The sequence below is a fragment of the Drosophila virilis genome, chromosome 2, assembly GCF_030788295.1.
Source record: "Drosophila virilis strain 15010-1051.87 chromosome 2, Dvir_AGI_RSII-ME, whole genome shotgun sequence".
In the NCBI taxonomy this organism is placed as follows: domain Eukaryota; kingdom Metazoa; phylum Arthropoda; class Insecta; order Diptera; family Drosophilidae; genus Drosophila; species Drosophila virilis.
This window is the reverse complement of record NC_091544.1, coordinates 6,341,946-6,358,157: the sequence shown is the minus strand read 5'-3', so window position 1 is coordinate 6,358,157 and position 16,212 is coordinate 6,341,946. Positions and strand designations below refer to the sequence as shown.

At 37.1% G+C, this 16,212-nt stretch overlaps 2 protein-coding genes across 4 annotated transcripts in view; both read right to left on the bottom strand.

The window, feature by feature from the left end:
- LOC26530586 (uncharacterized) overlaps positions 1-14,467 on the bottom strand; it is a 39,739-nt gene extending 25,272 nt beyond the window's left edge. For all 3 annotated transcript variants that reach the window (XM_032438936.2, XM_015171380.2, XM_070206749.1), the window contains exon 1: positions 13,459-14,467. The gene's annotated coding sequence lies outside the window, so the exon portion shown is untranslated. The remainder of the gene's footprint in view (positions 1-13,458) is intronic.
- A 1,276-nt stretch (positions 14,468-15,743) lies between these two features.
- Positions 15,744-16,212, bottom strand: LOC6631237 (uncharacterized). Its single transcript, XM_002054630.3, has 2 exons — positions 16,035-16,212; positions 15,744-15,967 (listed from the first exon to the last, which is right to left on the bottom strand). The coding sequence occupies exons 1-2, from the start codon at positions 16,176-16,178 to the stop codon at positions 15,845-15,847; spliced, it is 267 nt and encodes an 88-aa protein (XP_002054666.1). The 5' UTR covers positions 16,179-16,212; the 3' UTR covers positions 15,744-15,844.

The window sequence follows — 16,212 nt, the reverse complement described above, 5'->3', positions numbered from 1 at the left end:
CCTGCAGCTAGCTTCTAGATTTCTTCTCTGCCCACAAAAAAAGTTACTTTTACATAAATATGTCATCCGAGTGTGTTTAGATATCAAACACCACGACCATAACTAAATAGAGGGCTTTTGACTGTGAAAAAAAAGCAAGAGGTAACCAAAAAATATCCTATTATCTATTGAGTATAATATACAATACGAGTGCTAAGTTTGATGTATCTTACTTGAGTAGATCAAGAGAGGACCTATAAATTTCAAGTATTTAGCTCTCATAAATCCCGAGACATACTCTTTACCAAGAGGATGAGTGATAGATGGATAGATCCGACTAGATCAACTCGGCTATTGAAGTTAGCCAAGCACATATTTATATATTTATAGGGTCGGTGATGATTCCATGTGCCTGTTACGATCATTTTCCAAGAACCATTATACCCTTTTAACCACATTTAATGGGCTTAGGGTACACATAAATATTTCGCTGTCGTTCAATTCATAACTGTAATCAGTAAATTACATAGCCCTGCATGCTTTTTGTGCGTGTCTGTGAGTGTATGCAACGAGTCGTACATTGATTCATTCATTAAATTGTGACGCTGACTGCACAACAAAAGTTGTCTCCCGGGGGTTAGGACCCCCAGCTTGGACAGGCTCAGCTGTCTCTTTGAGTCAGCGAACCTTGACCGAGAGCAAGTGGCAATTAAAACTTGATGTGTGCATACGAAAGTGCCACGCCCACCAGTCGACTCACATCCCATTGAGTAGACATACACATGTTCGTGGGGGTGTTAATTAAGATCAATTGCTTTGAACAGCATCGTCCCACTGCGTTTGGCGGAGACACTCCACTCGAAGCTCTTCACAAGCCTTGTCATTCTAAATGAAAACTCTAAAAATAGCCGAGATTTTTATGCAGCTAAAAATATTTCAATGAGACTCTAATTGCCTGGGACGACACAAAATGTAATCACATGCTGACCACGATACACTTGCTTTTTTATCGGATATACTTTCTAATGCAAGGGTCGATCTGTTGCTAATGGAATTTTCTAATCTGGCAGCCAAGGCGACATGGCATACCTGAGTATAGTTTCATATTTCAGTAATTGAAAACTCTGGAAATTGGACATTTCTAGAAAAAATAAATTCTATTTGTTTTTTAATGTTAGGGTTGCAATAGTTCAAGTAATTGACGGTTTGTGGCAGAAATTCGAAATCAACAATTTAAATTAAAAAACAATATATAGTAGACAAGTTTGCCGTACCTTTAGGTAAGCTTGTAAAGGCCAAAGGTTATAAATCGAAATAAGTCTGGAAGATTTTGTTATTTTACAACAAATAACATCTAATATCTCTATCTCTACTGATATACTTACACAACATATAAATAGTATTTCTTCTAATTCAAACAATTTAAATATCAAGTTTTCTATATTGAAGTAAGTCAACCTGTAATCTTTGTAATTTTTTCAATATAAAAGATGGCATAAGCCTAATGTAGATTATTGACTAAATTCAAGTGTCGACACTTTTTGGTTATACTTAAAATATATTTTGATTTCTTAAAGTTTTCCTGAATGTAAGAAGGTAAGAAAAGGAAGCCATGTTACAGCCCAATTATTTATAAATAACTTAAGGGACTCTCCCTTTGGAAATAATAGCCCTAATTTTCATTCTTTTTTTTTTTTTTAGTAGTAATCAGGTAAGGCTTGCGTGTCGCGCGCGTATGATTGTATGCGATTAGCGGCTATCTAACGAGGGCTTTTCAGATATCGGTAAATTAGTAGTTGCACAAGTTTAGTGGACAAGCTCATTGCGCCTAAGGTAATTAATTTAAGCGATTTTTAGTTAAACGCCGCAATATCCATCGATTTAATATTGCGCAATAGATCGGGTCTAAGGTATCTCTGATGTAATAAATTTCTAATATATGCGAATTGGCTTTTTTTACTCGTTTGCCATCATTTAGTATGCATCGCTGGTGTTTCAGGTTCTCTTCAAATGCCATAAGTCGCCTGATAAGACCAGAAACACATAACTGCCAGCTAACCAAGCCAGACAGACTTTTATTTATGACTGTCTTAGGCACTAGCATTGAAATATTTTGAATATTCGAATGGTAAAAGAAGAAGTTTCGCTGTCAACAGTAGACGAAGGTATTTTAAGTGATGCTGAAAACTATTTATAGTTTGCTAAATGTCAAAGTTTAGATAAATATTTATTCGATGTAATAAAATTACAAATGATATTAATTGTACTCATTCGGGCCTCAAACAAGTTAACATTTTCGTGATTTCGAATTTGAATGAAAATTTGTATTGTGTTTGTATTCGCATCTGCATAAAGCATAAATTCTTAACCGCAAACTTCTTTCCATTTCTATGTGAAACTTTTAGCACTTCAAACTTTTGTATTGGAAATAAAATATTGCAAAGTATCAACAACAGCAAGGATATTTGCAAAACCAATATCCTGATTATTTGTGGTATTTGAATAAACTATCATATCTAACTAAATTGAATGCCTCTCGCGTAAATTGTAGTCTTTCGTTTGCTTATATGTAACTAATAAAATAAATATACACAAATTCCAAAATGGCCTCTGGAACAAAACAAATTAATATTCAATGCACATTTCAGCTGGTAAAACAGCAGCAACCACAACAACAACAACAATGCACAGACAATCGCCAACAAAAACACTCGAAATGAGGCCTTTGTCCGGCTAAGAAACAGCAAAACAACTGAAAAACCTTCGTGAAAAATTATCCACGACGTAAAAAACAAAAAGTTGTTAAGCCGCCGCAGCGCACGAACTTACACGAAATGTGTTGTTGTTGCTGTTGTTGTTAAAGTTGTTGTTGCTGCTGCTACTGCTGTTTTTGGGCACCATTTCATTCAGATGGCCAGCAAATGCGTTAACGTTAACAACAATTGGCTTGGCCGCTAGCCAGGCGGCAGCTCATTTTGGCTTTTGCGCGCAAATCAATTGAAAGCGTCACGTAATCAGCGCAATCATTACGGCCCGTCAAAATAACAGCAACAACATCGGCAACAGCAACAAGTTAACAACTATAGCAGCAACAGCAAGGTTGGCAAAAAAGTCGCGTCTTCGCAGCCGTCTCAAATCGTCAACAACTGGACAACGCGAGGCAACTTGACAGCTCAAATCAAATCAATCAAGTGTCGCGCACCCAAAAAACTAAGCACAACCAAAATCGACTGGCAATCCGAACAGGTTGTCCTCACAAATTGCTAAAAGCGCTGCATGTAAATGTTTTTTCTTGTTAACGATACGCCTAAATTGTTGGGCGGGGGAAGGGGCTTACAAGAAAAGTCATGCAACGTGTTTTTTTTTTTATCCAAATGAAATTTTCGTAGAGCAAATGTAAGCAAAGTTCGGTGTTTCGCTTGGCTTTTAGGCATTGCACAACTAACTTTGGCTAAATGCATAACTTAAAATTGCCCAGCTTGTTAGTTACACACGCACACACACGCTCACACACACACACATGCACAAGCAAATTAGTTAATTATTTAAATATGAAGCACACCGTTTTAGCCAAATTAGTGGTTCGGTAAATAGCTGCCAAAAATATATATTTGGTAACTATTTCATGACAGGAAATTTATTGCGGCTAAATTTGCAACAGTAAATGGAATTTTTGTAAGCCCAAAAAAATGTTTACTCAATATGGATTTATGGATCGCAAAAGTTGATTGAAATATCACACAAGAGATTTATTAGACAAGCAAGTAATACAAATAAGATATACGATTTTGGCTTTGCTAAGCTTTTCTTGTATTTGGGCTAGAAAACAAAAGCAAAGTAAATTTATTTATTCAGCAGCTCGTAAACCTTTCACATTGTTTACAAACTATAAGTAAAAAGGTACAAAAAACAAATAAAAATAAATTCAAGAAAAACAAATCATTAGCTCTTGCGGCACGAGCAAAAAAATAAACCGTGTAAATAATGCACACAAATGAATTGGCACAAATAAATTTTAAGTAAATATTTAGTAAAATACATGAGAGAAAAACACAGCAAAAAACGCTGAGTGAAAATTTATGGCAGTCACCAACGTGAGCGGGAATATCTAATAAATAAAAAAATAGAAATAAATAAAAACAAAAAAAAAAAAAACAGCAAAAAGCTTGAGTTGAAAGCTGACTGGCGAATTCAAGGTTTCACATTGCTAACCCACAAAATGCTCAACGTAAAAAATAAACAGAACAGCAAAAAAAAAAAATGCCAAAATAATGTAAAAAAAAATCAAGCCAAACGGAAATACTTGAAAAAAGACAAATAAAAAGTTAGCGTTTTGTTTGGCCAATGCATTGTTATTGCTTTGCAGTTGTTTTGTCTGTGCCGTTGTCCACGTACGAACTACTTGTTTAAATAAACACATACAAAAAGAACAAAATAATAAATAAATAATAAAAACAAAAACATGCGAAATATGTTTAGCTCAAATGAACAACGACGCTAATTGAGACAACCGCATGGAAGTGTGCTGCATGGAATTGACGCAATCGAGAATCGGAATGAAGATAAGAACTCTTCGAGCACCATAAATTCGATACTTAATAAACAATTGGAATTGTTTAAGTAACTGAGCTATAAAGGTAATAATATGAGCAGCGACAGCAAGAGGATTGAAAGATTAGAATATTGTTCAAGTGGTTTTTCCCAACTTAAGAAATTCCCCCATAAATTGAATGGAAATATACAATGGAAAATCCAAAACTCGATAAGTCATAACTGACGAAATCTATTTCGTAACTTTTCCGCTGCAGAATCGATACTTGATTCGAATTGGTAACTAAATCAAATTTAGAAATTTCAATTAATCTAAATTCAATTTGAGCAGTAGCTGAAGTATCTTTACATCCTTGAGTTTTAGCTATTGCAATAAACAATTTGTAGGTATTTCAAGTTCCATTCATGTATGCAGACTATAACTCATGAATATTCAAGGATTTTGACTAGTGCCTCATCCTCATAGACATCCCCGAATAGCAGCTGCGATGCTGATCTCGATGCACAGTTCATTGGCCAACGGCTAACGAGTTGAATGTGCAACAAGTTAGTTCCTGCAACAACACATAGGCAACAAACTATGTGTGGAAGCATTTTAAATGGTTGGCTAAATATCAATTGCACAATTTTCCACTTGATTTTCCTTTTTCAATTAGACAAACACACGGCGGCAATTGGCACATTAAAGCCCCATTAAAGCGAGCATAGAAAAAGATGATAGAAAATTCCACAAGCGCATCATAAGTCTTTAACCTTTAGATAATAACATGGAAAGCAAGATAAAAAAATATATATATAATGCTTAAAAAAAAAAAAAAAACAAGTCAGCGGAAATTGGTGTAAAACTTGTCTTTGAAGGCGACGCGCGCTGCCAACGCCAACGGCACTCGCTCCCTGCCCGGAATGGGATCGGTTCGGAGCGGAGTCTACACACAGTTGCTCCCATTATGGTTGTTGTTATTGTTGCTGTTGTTGTTGTTGCATAAAGCCAATAGCATTTTGTATCACATTGCAAGGCGTTGTAGTTGCTGTTGCAGTTGCCGTTGCTGTTGCTGCTGCTGCTGCTGTTGGCGCTGGTTTCAGGTTCAGATTCCGCAGCAATCCACAAGCCGCAGAGCGGCATCAGAGCCACATTTGTGGTCGCTGTTGTCGTCACTGGCAGCTTTTCACTACACTTCCGAGAGCTGCTGGCGCTGGATGAATGAAATGGAGTGACTCAATGCAACATAAACTTGACTTCTCAAAATGAGTTCATACCGTTCATTTAACTCAACTCATTGGCCAACGGTTCGTTGTTGTTGTTGTTGGTGGTGCAAAAAAAAAAAAAAAAACAAAAACAAGATGAAAAACTTTCATAATTATAACAGCAGCAGGCATTCAACTTTTTGCAGCCACTGTGCAAATGTGCGAAGATTGTTTCAACTGCTGCAGGTAGGCAAGGAGCTGATTATTTAATCGAAATGATTTTGTTTGCCATCGGCGATTAAATGCAATCATGCAATAACAACAACCACAACAACCACCTTCCCAGCTTAAATTTGTTGCACTTTAATTGCTTATTATCAGGCAGGAAATATCACAAGACACAAGACTCCAAACAATCAAATGCTGAATTGCAAGCACATGGCTCTGAGATTTGTGCACGGGGTGGGCGAGCATCGAAAACAATGACAGTCTTCGACGGGTTAAGGTTGGATTTTCTCCGGTATAATTTCAGTGCTAGAGGAAACTAGTTTTGCCAAATTATAGTTCATGTTGCATGTGCAAAATGCGTCTCTGGCTTTCTTTCTTAAAATACAAGAAACTCTCAAAACAAACTTTACTTGAGTGTGCGTTCATCTCGATGTGGCAGCTCCCCAGTAGTTGGATGCAAATTGTTAAAATCTTAATTCAAGATTTCACAAACTTGTTCTGAGTATTCAGTATGAAATAAGGTTTCGTAAAAGCATTGCAATAAAAGATATAAATATTTTAATTATGTACATGAAATGATTTTCATAACCTACATCAAGGTTTTACTTATTTTTAGTTAATTCAGACTTTTACTTATTCAAGATTCTTTTCCCTTATATTAAGATTGGTTGGCTGAAGAACTGTGTGCCTATTTTTAGTAAAGCGTGATTGTGCTTGAAGCATGGATTTTGAGAAATAAAAATACTAAATGCGAGGTCATTCGAACTCACTGTGTAGAATTAGACGGATGTTGACACTGATCGGAAATAAATAGCTCGTAAATGTTTCCTTCTATGCGTAACACATTTCACGACAGTTGAAATACCCTCCTATACATATATACATAATCTTATAGTTAGCAATAACTTTAATATAAATTGCAGAATTTGTTTGAATTGCCGCTACTAAACAAATGGATTCATACAAAATTATCGGTGCAGATTTATCAGGTTTAATTATTGCTGTATTTACCCTGTTTATAGTTAGTATATATAATACATATATATAGCTATTTATACCCTTAATAAGTGTCTCTCTCTGTTTATAACAATTGATTATCTAATAATCATCCAATTTACTTTAGCTCTGATAATACAGCAATTGATTTATGATTTTAGTCAACAAATTAACTAGATAACTAGGCTGGTAACAGGGAGTTACGTACCTGCGTATTATACACCACGTGATCTGAAGCTAAAACATCTCTAAAGCTAAAACATCTATATTCCAAGCACACACACACACACACACACACGCACACAATCGCACTGCAATACGTATTTATCAGCGCTTATACTACGATTAAGTGCTCGTACTAAGTATTTTCATAAACTTGTCTCGAAGAGCAAACGCGATTATTAAAATGTTAACCAGAACTGCGAGCTACCGCACAAAAACTAACTGAATGCGGAATTCTACAATTTGGTTACAGATACATTTGGGTACACACTTTTAGAGCTCGTGCTGTTTTGTGCTATGGGCCGCAGCTTTAGAGATAGAAACTACGCATGGTTCGGGTCTAAGCCAGCTGGCAGTCGATTGGCTTGCATTGGGACATTTATCGGCGCCTCGTACGCCCCGCAATGTTAATATACTTATCGAGGGTGAGGCCCACGGGCCAAATGCCCGTTGTAATACTCAGCTGACAGCTGAAAGCTGTAAAAAATAAAACAACAGTTTGGCTGGCAAACAGTTTTATATCGCATTTCTCTGCTCGGCAGTCGGATTTGAGTGGCCCCAGGTTGAGGTTTCACCTGACCGTATCATTTAGTAGGTAGTATTTTTTTTTTCCAGTTAAAGTTTAACACATGTTTTAATTGCGTTCCCAAATTGATTTTAAATGCTTTGACACGGTTCTACGAGCAAAGACGGAGGCAAAGTGTTAAATATTTATGGGCTGTCAGCTCAGCAGCTGGCATTCCAGTGAATGCCATGGGGCATTCTGTCCAGTATACGATATTCCATATTCAATATTCCATATACAATATTCAATAAATAGTTGAGCCACACAAAATGCCAATTAATTAAGCCAACACGCAAAGGCACCTGTTAATGCGAGCCGAGCAGTTAATTATAATTAAAAGTAAGACAAATACTCAATAATAAGGTCGAGTTGGTAATTTCAAAATGCCTTGAATACACGCAGCAACAAAAATTGAAATCAATAAAAACAATAAGCGTATTTAACGTTTCAATTTTTGCTGATGCGTTTTTGCTGCTTCTTCTTCTGCTATACCAAAAAAAAAAAAAAACCCCATTTAAACTGTCCAAATTATGCAAATGCTATTGAAATTTGTTGCTGGTTTTAAATGTTTCTTTTCTTTCGCTTCATTTCTTGCGATTTGTTTACGAAAAGCTGTTATTTTTTTATTTTTTGGCCAGACAAAGAAATCAAAACAAGTTAAATAACAAATTGATAAATATTAATAAGTCAAAAAACAAGCACAACGAGGCAAAAACGTGTATTTTTATCTGCTCGCCTCGCTGCCTGCAGAGATACCCAGATACATGCCTGTGTATATGCCAGATACATGTGGCACAAAGTCTCATCCGAGTAGGTTACAGTTACGGCTAAAAGCTCTGTGCGGATGTGTATCATTTTAACGGCATTCGTTGTATGCAAAGCACACTTGTATCTGCTAGATACAAATTGCAATGAAGTGTAAACACAAATGCGCCGACAAAAGGCGGCGCGTGTGCGCGTAACTTGAGATACAATCGCACTGTCTACACTCTGTGTGTGTGTGTGTATCTGCTTGTTTTTTTATACTCTGCAGTTTTTAGGACTTGAGTTTTGATCAGCACGACAGCAGATACAAGAGTACAAGTAATTCCACAAATGTATCTGGAAGATGGCGTGTGACTTATCACGGAGCTTGAGCTTGCTGTGATCGCATTCTAACTTTGAGATACTTTCGTGCAGCTATCGTACGCTTAATCAGTCACCCTGAAACGTTGTGTTGAATATCATCCAAAGAGCTCGATCCCTAGACACACAATATACAGTAGCGTACTTTTCGAGATAAGACAGGTGTGTAAAGCAATTATTATTCTGATACTTAAGCTTGACATTTACAAGTGGGTAATTCTTTGTGTGACTCAATTGTTTAATCAATTTCGATAGACCTGCAGCGAGTATTCTACATTCACCTTAATATGGGCCAATGATTCACAGTAATGTGACCTTGCCCCTAATAATTCGCTTACAACAAATTAGAGATGACAGCGCGAAAAGGCATTTGCACAGTTCGCAAAAGCTCAAACGAATACAAACATACTCAAATAAATCAATTTCAAAATATATATTTCTTTGACTTATGATTTTTATTGATTGTTGCATATTGATAGATATATTATGGAAGATCTACAGATGCAATTATTGACTTCTGTTCGAAAAGAAAATTGTTCAAATTGTCAATAGTAATTACTTTAGATTCAGATTGAGAGAGACCCTTTTAATTTCTGGAAAATTCTAGGTTCGAGTCATTGAAATATGTGCCGCAACCACAGTATTTTGCATGTGCGTCACGATAATCGTGAATTAAATAACTGTATAGTTACAGTCACGCATCTAGATACGGCAAGTACTTTAATCAGTATAAGATACGCCATGCTTGAAGTACAAGTAAGCTGCGATCTAAGGAAAGCAATGTCAATGTGGATCAGATCAGAAACACAAATAAAATGTAGAACATGAATTGTATGTTTCAAGTGGGCACTCCACCTAGTTGCTGCCCAGTGGGTTTAGCTCCAGTAAGCGCAGCCAGTCGATTGCCTAGCCACCCAGATGGGCTTCTAAATAAGTATATACGCGAGTACGCATGGACAGGCTCAGCGCAGCGCTGTCGTCCCCATTTGCAAGCACTTCCATTACCAGGAGACCGCCCCGGAGTTCGGCCGCAATATAACCTTGTGCCGCTTGACGTATACTTATATGCGATATATATCGCGTGCGAGCCGAAAACGACACATAAACCATAATTAAAATCGAAAAGTGTTGCCCCAAAAGCCAGGTACCAAGTCGCAATTCGAAAACCAGAAAACGCGCGCTTGCGCATTGCGCACCTGTTTACAGAGACAGCCACCCCGCAACCTCTCCCGCTACCCCCTTCCACTTGGCAGTTGCCTGTCCGGCCAGTTTTGCGTTTTATGAAACAATTACGAGTTCCAATCGCAGTCGCAGTCCAAGACCAAAAAAAAACAAAAACCAAACCAAAGCCAAAGCACATCGATTCGTACTGAGTCGCAGCGAGCAGAGCCGCCGGCTGCCAACAATGTGAAGTCAATTCGAATCGAACACCAAGTGGCCCAAGCAGTTGGCCAACTTGGGCAACTCGGCCGTCAACCGGCGGAAGGCTCGGGGGCCACAGCGCATTTTTGTGCACAGTGCTGCCAGCTGTCGCTGCAGAAAAACAGTCAAATCCAATGCTCAAAATAGCCATAAAAAATAAACAGCTAAATTAGTTTTCAAAATTGGCAAAGTTGGCCACACAAAGGTGCAACAAGCTGCCTCCTTTTGCACAGTTGCCACAGCAATGCATTTAACGTTCACCTTGTTGTTTTTTTGTGGTCACATAATTTTGCGTTTACATTAGTTTTTAGTGGGTGCAAAATACTTTTGTAGGGTCAGACACACCTTTTTTTAGTGCAGTGCTTGAAAATTCCGAAGCTTCTATTTTTTTATTATGTTTACACTATTTCACAAATTTCTAAAGCACACCACATAATTTTTTGCTACTATCTGTCATGAGGGAACCACATGATAAAAATCATAATTAAACATCTCAATCTTTTATGTTTCAAGTATTGAAAACCGTTTGAAAACAGCCAGGCGGCTGGCAGGCACCTGCACATATCAGCAGCTGCTTAAAGCTAATGGCCTCTAAAAACAACTGAATTTAGCTAGAAAACGGCTGATTTGGCAACACTGACACTGCGGCGCACAGTGGGCAACAAGACCACCATATCCAATTGTAATCCCACATTCAATTTGCATTCATTTAAGTTACATCTGTTCTTGAAAAATTAAGTTGTTTTTATATTTTATATCTATAATATGACAGTTTGTAAATAATAAACACTTGAAATAACTTATACTTTTTTTGTACCTATTCAAGACTTACTCTTATCACACCCGAGTGGGTGATTAGAAATAAAGGTCACTTTGTCCGGGCATGAAAAAAATCTAGATATTTCCATGCCATCCATTTACAAATGTGACTTTCATATAATTAAAACGGGTTGTATCTTGAAATTGCCCTTATAACCTTACTTAAAATTGACCATTCGATTGCAAAAAAAAATATTTGCTTTTAATATAAAGAAAAGTAAATAAACAAATATTTACAATTCGGTTTCACCTGGCGATAAAATTTCTGGACAAGCTTTAGGAAATTCTCAGCCTTCAAAGGCTTCAACATAAAACTTATTTTCGTTTTATTTTTCCTTGCTACTAAATTACTTAATATTATGTCAAGTCTTAGCCATAAGTATTTGTGCGCTTTGCGAACTCACACTATCGAATCATAAAGCTGTTATTCTATAGATATAAGAAACAAGATATTGTTTAAATGGTTAGATATACCCCAAAGGATCTGCCTTTACATTGGTTACACGGTGCGCGCGGTTCTGGCCGGGCTGTCGGCCCGGTTTGCCTACGATTGGAGGAACTTTGATCGTCGATTGCTTCGATTCGATCGGTCGCCTTTTTAGCTTTGGCGTAAAATTGTGGAGCATTGTTTTTGTTGTTGTTGCTGTTGTTGTTGTGCGCCATTATGGCAACAACTGCTGCACAGACAGCGACAGAAACCTGTAGAATTTACAATTACAACAACACGGACAACAACAATGTTTTTTTTTTTTTTTGCTCGCTGCCGCATTTGCAATTGAAGCGTGGCTCAAAGTGAGCGTTGCCTGACAACCACCCCACCCCCCGCCGCTCCCCTACCACCCTCTACGCCCCTTTCGTTCGCTTAACGTGTTTCAACGTGTTTTTTATATAACTTTTTGTATGCGCATAGTTTAACTCTTGTTGTTGTTGCGTTTCATTAAAAAAAAACTTGCTGTTGTTGTCTGGCAACTTGGTCTGAAATTGTGGTTGTTGTTGTTGTTGTTTCTGTTGCTGCTGCTATTTGTTTATTTCTGCATTTTTGGTGGGAATATTTGGCAGTTGTTGTTGCCGCCGTTAAAGTTGGAATTTTGTTGTCGAGATTGTGTTCGTTTATTCAGTATGCAAAACGATTGAATGAATGAATGGGCCAACTGCAGCCGCCAACTGCTGTGACTCATGCTTGGAATTTGATTTCTAGCAAAACAAATTTGTTTTCGTTTAGTAAAAAATTCGAATGAAAACTCATAAAGTACCCGCCGTAAGTCTACATTAATATCAGCGAACCCTAAGTCTGCTGATTTAAATTAAATAAATCGAATATTATAAATTCACTATTGAAATATCTAAAAGTACATCCCTAATTCTTAATCTATGTATGACACAAGAATACATCTTAATTTTATGATCTTCAATATATTGATGCTAATCAATATTAATAGATTTTTGCCAAGAAATTGAAATTGATTTGTGAAATCATAGACAGACATGTCCAAAATAAACCTTATTAGAGGCGGAGAAGTCGCCTTTTGTCGAAGATTTGCTTTCGCACAGCTAATATAAAAATTTTTCTAGACCGTTTTCTACTACAGAGCTCCGATTACAGGGCATAATTTCAGATTATTACAAAAAAGCTGTTTACAATTTAATCAAAACATGATTTCTGAGCACTTTTTAAGGAGCGAAATTAAATTTTATTTGAGTAAAGGAAAAGGTGCAATTAAGAATTGGTTAACGTGCATTGTTGCACAGACTTCTTGAATCGTCTTTTGTTAGACTGCAAGTGACTCCCATTTAAGCTCAAATTTATTTTTACTTGTCTTGTTTATGAACACAGGAAATTGTTAACAGTTAAAACTCTTTCTCTACTCTCTGATAACTTGCAGCGTGTTCCGCAATTGTGTTGAGCAATTTGCTGATTATCTCATAATCAGCTTCGCCTCGCCTTACACTCAATTTGAGGCGAGTTGGGTTTAATGAAGCTGCAAATCGGCTCGGAAATCAACTTTTGGTTACATCAGCCCCAAAGAAAACAACAACAACGAATATAAAAGGCCATAAAAAAAAGCAGATACATAGATGAAACAAATTTGATTTACAAAGCAACGCGATTGCATTTCAATTTTGGCATTTGCAACAAATTTGTGTGTGTGCGTGTGTGTGTGTGTGCTGCCAATTTTGGCGCGCAATTCAGTGAAAGTTGAGCTTTTGTGGTTCATTTGGAGCTAGCTGAAATGTTGATCAATGATCCGAGAGCAAGTGCAGAGCGAATATCTTGAGCAGAGACAAACAATAAGGCAGGTGAGAAGCACAGGTAATATTTTGATAAACCAATAAAAACCAAAAATGAAAAACAAAAGCTTACTCACCAAATTGGTCAACAGGTGATGGCGCGTTTGTGATAAGGGCGGGACTCTAGAAACTGGTTGGGCAATTACTGTTACAATTATTTGTGGCTTTAATTCACTTTCTTTGGCGATAAGAGGGCACTTGGGCATTAACCCTTATGTAAACATTTTTTTCCTTTTTTTTTGGTGCCCAGTTTCCGCGTACGGCACAAATTATTTCTAATTTCTTATTTCGTGTGAATTGCCGCTTTGTTTTCTTTGTAACGTTCACACTTTTCACCACTTGCAATTGATTTTTTCTTCTACTGCGTGTATTTCTTCGTTTCTTCTTGTGTTGTTTTGCTTTGTGTGTTTCCTTCTATTTCTGTTTTCCAAGCAAAACCAAACAAAAACGAACACTAACTATGCGAGTGAGTAGTTTGTAGTTTGTAACTGTGTTCGTGCTGTCTCTGTGTGTCTCGCTCTAACCGGTTTTTGTGTGTGTTTGTGTTTATCTTGTTGTTGTTGTTGCTGCTGTTGTTGCTGCTGCTGCTGTTAGCTGTTTCTTTTGCGCAGGCGCGGCGGCGGGCAACGACGATTGGCTGTTAAATGTTGCAATTGCAGCAGTGGCCAAACAAATTGTTAATTATTTAAACACTGTTTAAAGAATAGAATTCGTTGGCTAGTCCTTATTCTGTAACTACACACGATCACATGCACATACACATACACACGAATAGCCAGTGTTGCACAGGTTCAGGAATGCAGGCAAACAGGTGTCGATGTCGCGTTGTTTTGGCTTCTTCTTCTTGGCCTGCTTTGACTTTTTGATTTTGCTTTTCGCGCTGCTTTTGTTTTGGTTGGTGTAAGTCGTTTTTAGTCCCTTAGTACGCGACCATTTCGTTGTTAGTATTTAATAAATTTAGCATTTTAGTTTGTATCAAGCGTCATAAATGTGTATTTTAACACTAACGTTTGGTTTGAAAACAAATATGAGCACACGCGCTCCGGTCTACTCTTCGGTTTGACTTCTGCTATGCAACTGTTATTGAAAGCAGCCGAACGACTGTATCGATAATGCGATAGGCATATACCGATAACTTTCAATCGAATTTATTCAAGTGTGACCCTATTGCAAAGGCTGCCAGCCTGTTAGATTATAGGTAATAGGTGCAGTAAAATGCTGCGCAAAAACGGCGCTTGTTTAAAGAATTTAATCACTGCGCACTCTTTATGTTTTACCTGTTTACCAGTTTCTTGTAATTTATTTTCATTTATGTCTTGCTATCTGCTCATGAGCCAGTTCCACAACGCAAATCGGCCAAGTTCCACAGCCAACTTCGAGTTGACGCAAAAATGCGCAGAGCCTACCGCACGAGAGTTAAAAATTTGCGCGCAGCCACCTTCATGTAACATTGCTATTGGCGCGAATATAAATTTAAAATGTTGCCAGTGCATTCAACTCCTCTAAAATCCATTGCATTTCTTCGAAATGAAGGAATGTTGTCAATCATATAGCAAAACCGATGGCTTTTATTGTCATGTTAATCCATTATTCAAAAGGCAATGAAAAGTTATGGCTTAAAGAGAATGTAATAGTTTCAAATCCATGAATCAATTACAAAGCGAATTATTAAAACTTAATTATTTTTAAAATGTCACTTATTAAGGCCAAAATACCAAATATCCATTTCATTTTCTGGTTCCATAACGGGATTCTAAATCTTTGAATATATCACCCGCTGTTTTAGTTTCATATTCCGGCAATATAAGCCACGTTTCCAATGTACTTAATAGAATAAACTTGCTCGTGGGACACTATTGCATACAGAAAAGATAAATACACGAACATATTAATAAATGAATTAATGAATTATACCTCATCTGGACAGTTGCCACACCACAGTCCCATAGTGTCCAAATAAGAACGCAAAAGGACTCGCCACTGCCAATAGTTATTACCATCATATAGCTTTGGGATATTGGGAACCTGAATTATGAATTCAAGTGGACTTAACTTGCTTGAACCTTTACCAAAAAAAGGCATTTGCATTAGTTATAAATTCATATTTATATTAATTTATATATTGTTTTGATTTAAAAAGGCCTGTTTAAGCCCTGAAAATGAAAAAAACTTGAGTACATTAAAAGCAATGTTATGGAGAAACAAAAAATAGTTTTCAAAAATATGAACGAAACGTTATTCTAACTTTTTAAACTGCTTTCAATGCCCATTACCCAAAAAAAAAAATAGTTCTTCGGAATATCGAAGTCAACTGAATGCAATTTGCTTGAATTTCTGCTAAGAAACTTCATTCGGACTATTTGTTAATTAACATTTGTATTTTATTTCATCTGACAGGGACTGGCGAAAAATTAAATATGCGTTAAAAGAAAAGCTATTAAGAGAAAAATGTTGTTATTCTCATTAATATGGACGGAATCGTTCCTCTAGGCTCTTAAATATTTGCTTGGGTGACTCATCATCATATCCTGGCTCAATCTTGTCAGCCTGCACAGTGGCCAAAAGTATAAATTTTGCATGTGGGCTCTGTAAACAAAAAATATATACAATAATGTAGTTTTTTTTCTGATTTTTTGGTAAGACTTGAACCTACCTCCTTTGGGTGATCATCCCGCCACAGGTCAGCTGATTCCAAGTAGGCGCGCAAGAGCATACGCCAGTGCCAGAAATTCTCCGGGCCATACAACTTTGGTATTGCCGAGAAGTCCAATTGAACGTGACCCGAACCGCTGAACATTTCGATTGGTAATAACACTCAAATTTCTAGTTAG

Bases quoted from the DNA above. Each gene is read 5' to 3' on its own strand.
- LOC6631237 (XM_002054630.3), bottom strand. From the start codon at position 16,178: ATGTTCAGCGGTTCGGGTCACGTTCAATTGGACTTCTCGGCAATACCA. The intron at 15,968-16,034 runs GTAGGTTCAAGT...TTTTGTTTACAG, and splicing joins GGGATGATCACCCAAAGGAG to AGCCCACATGCAAAATTTAT.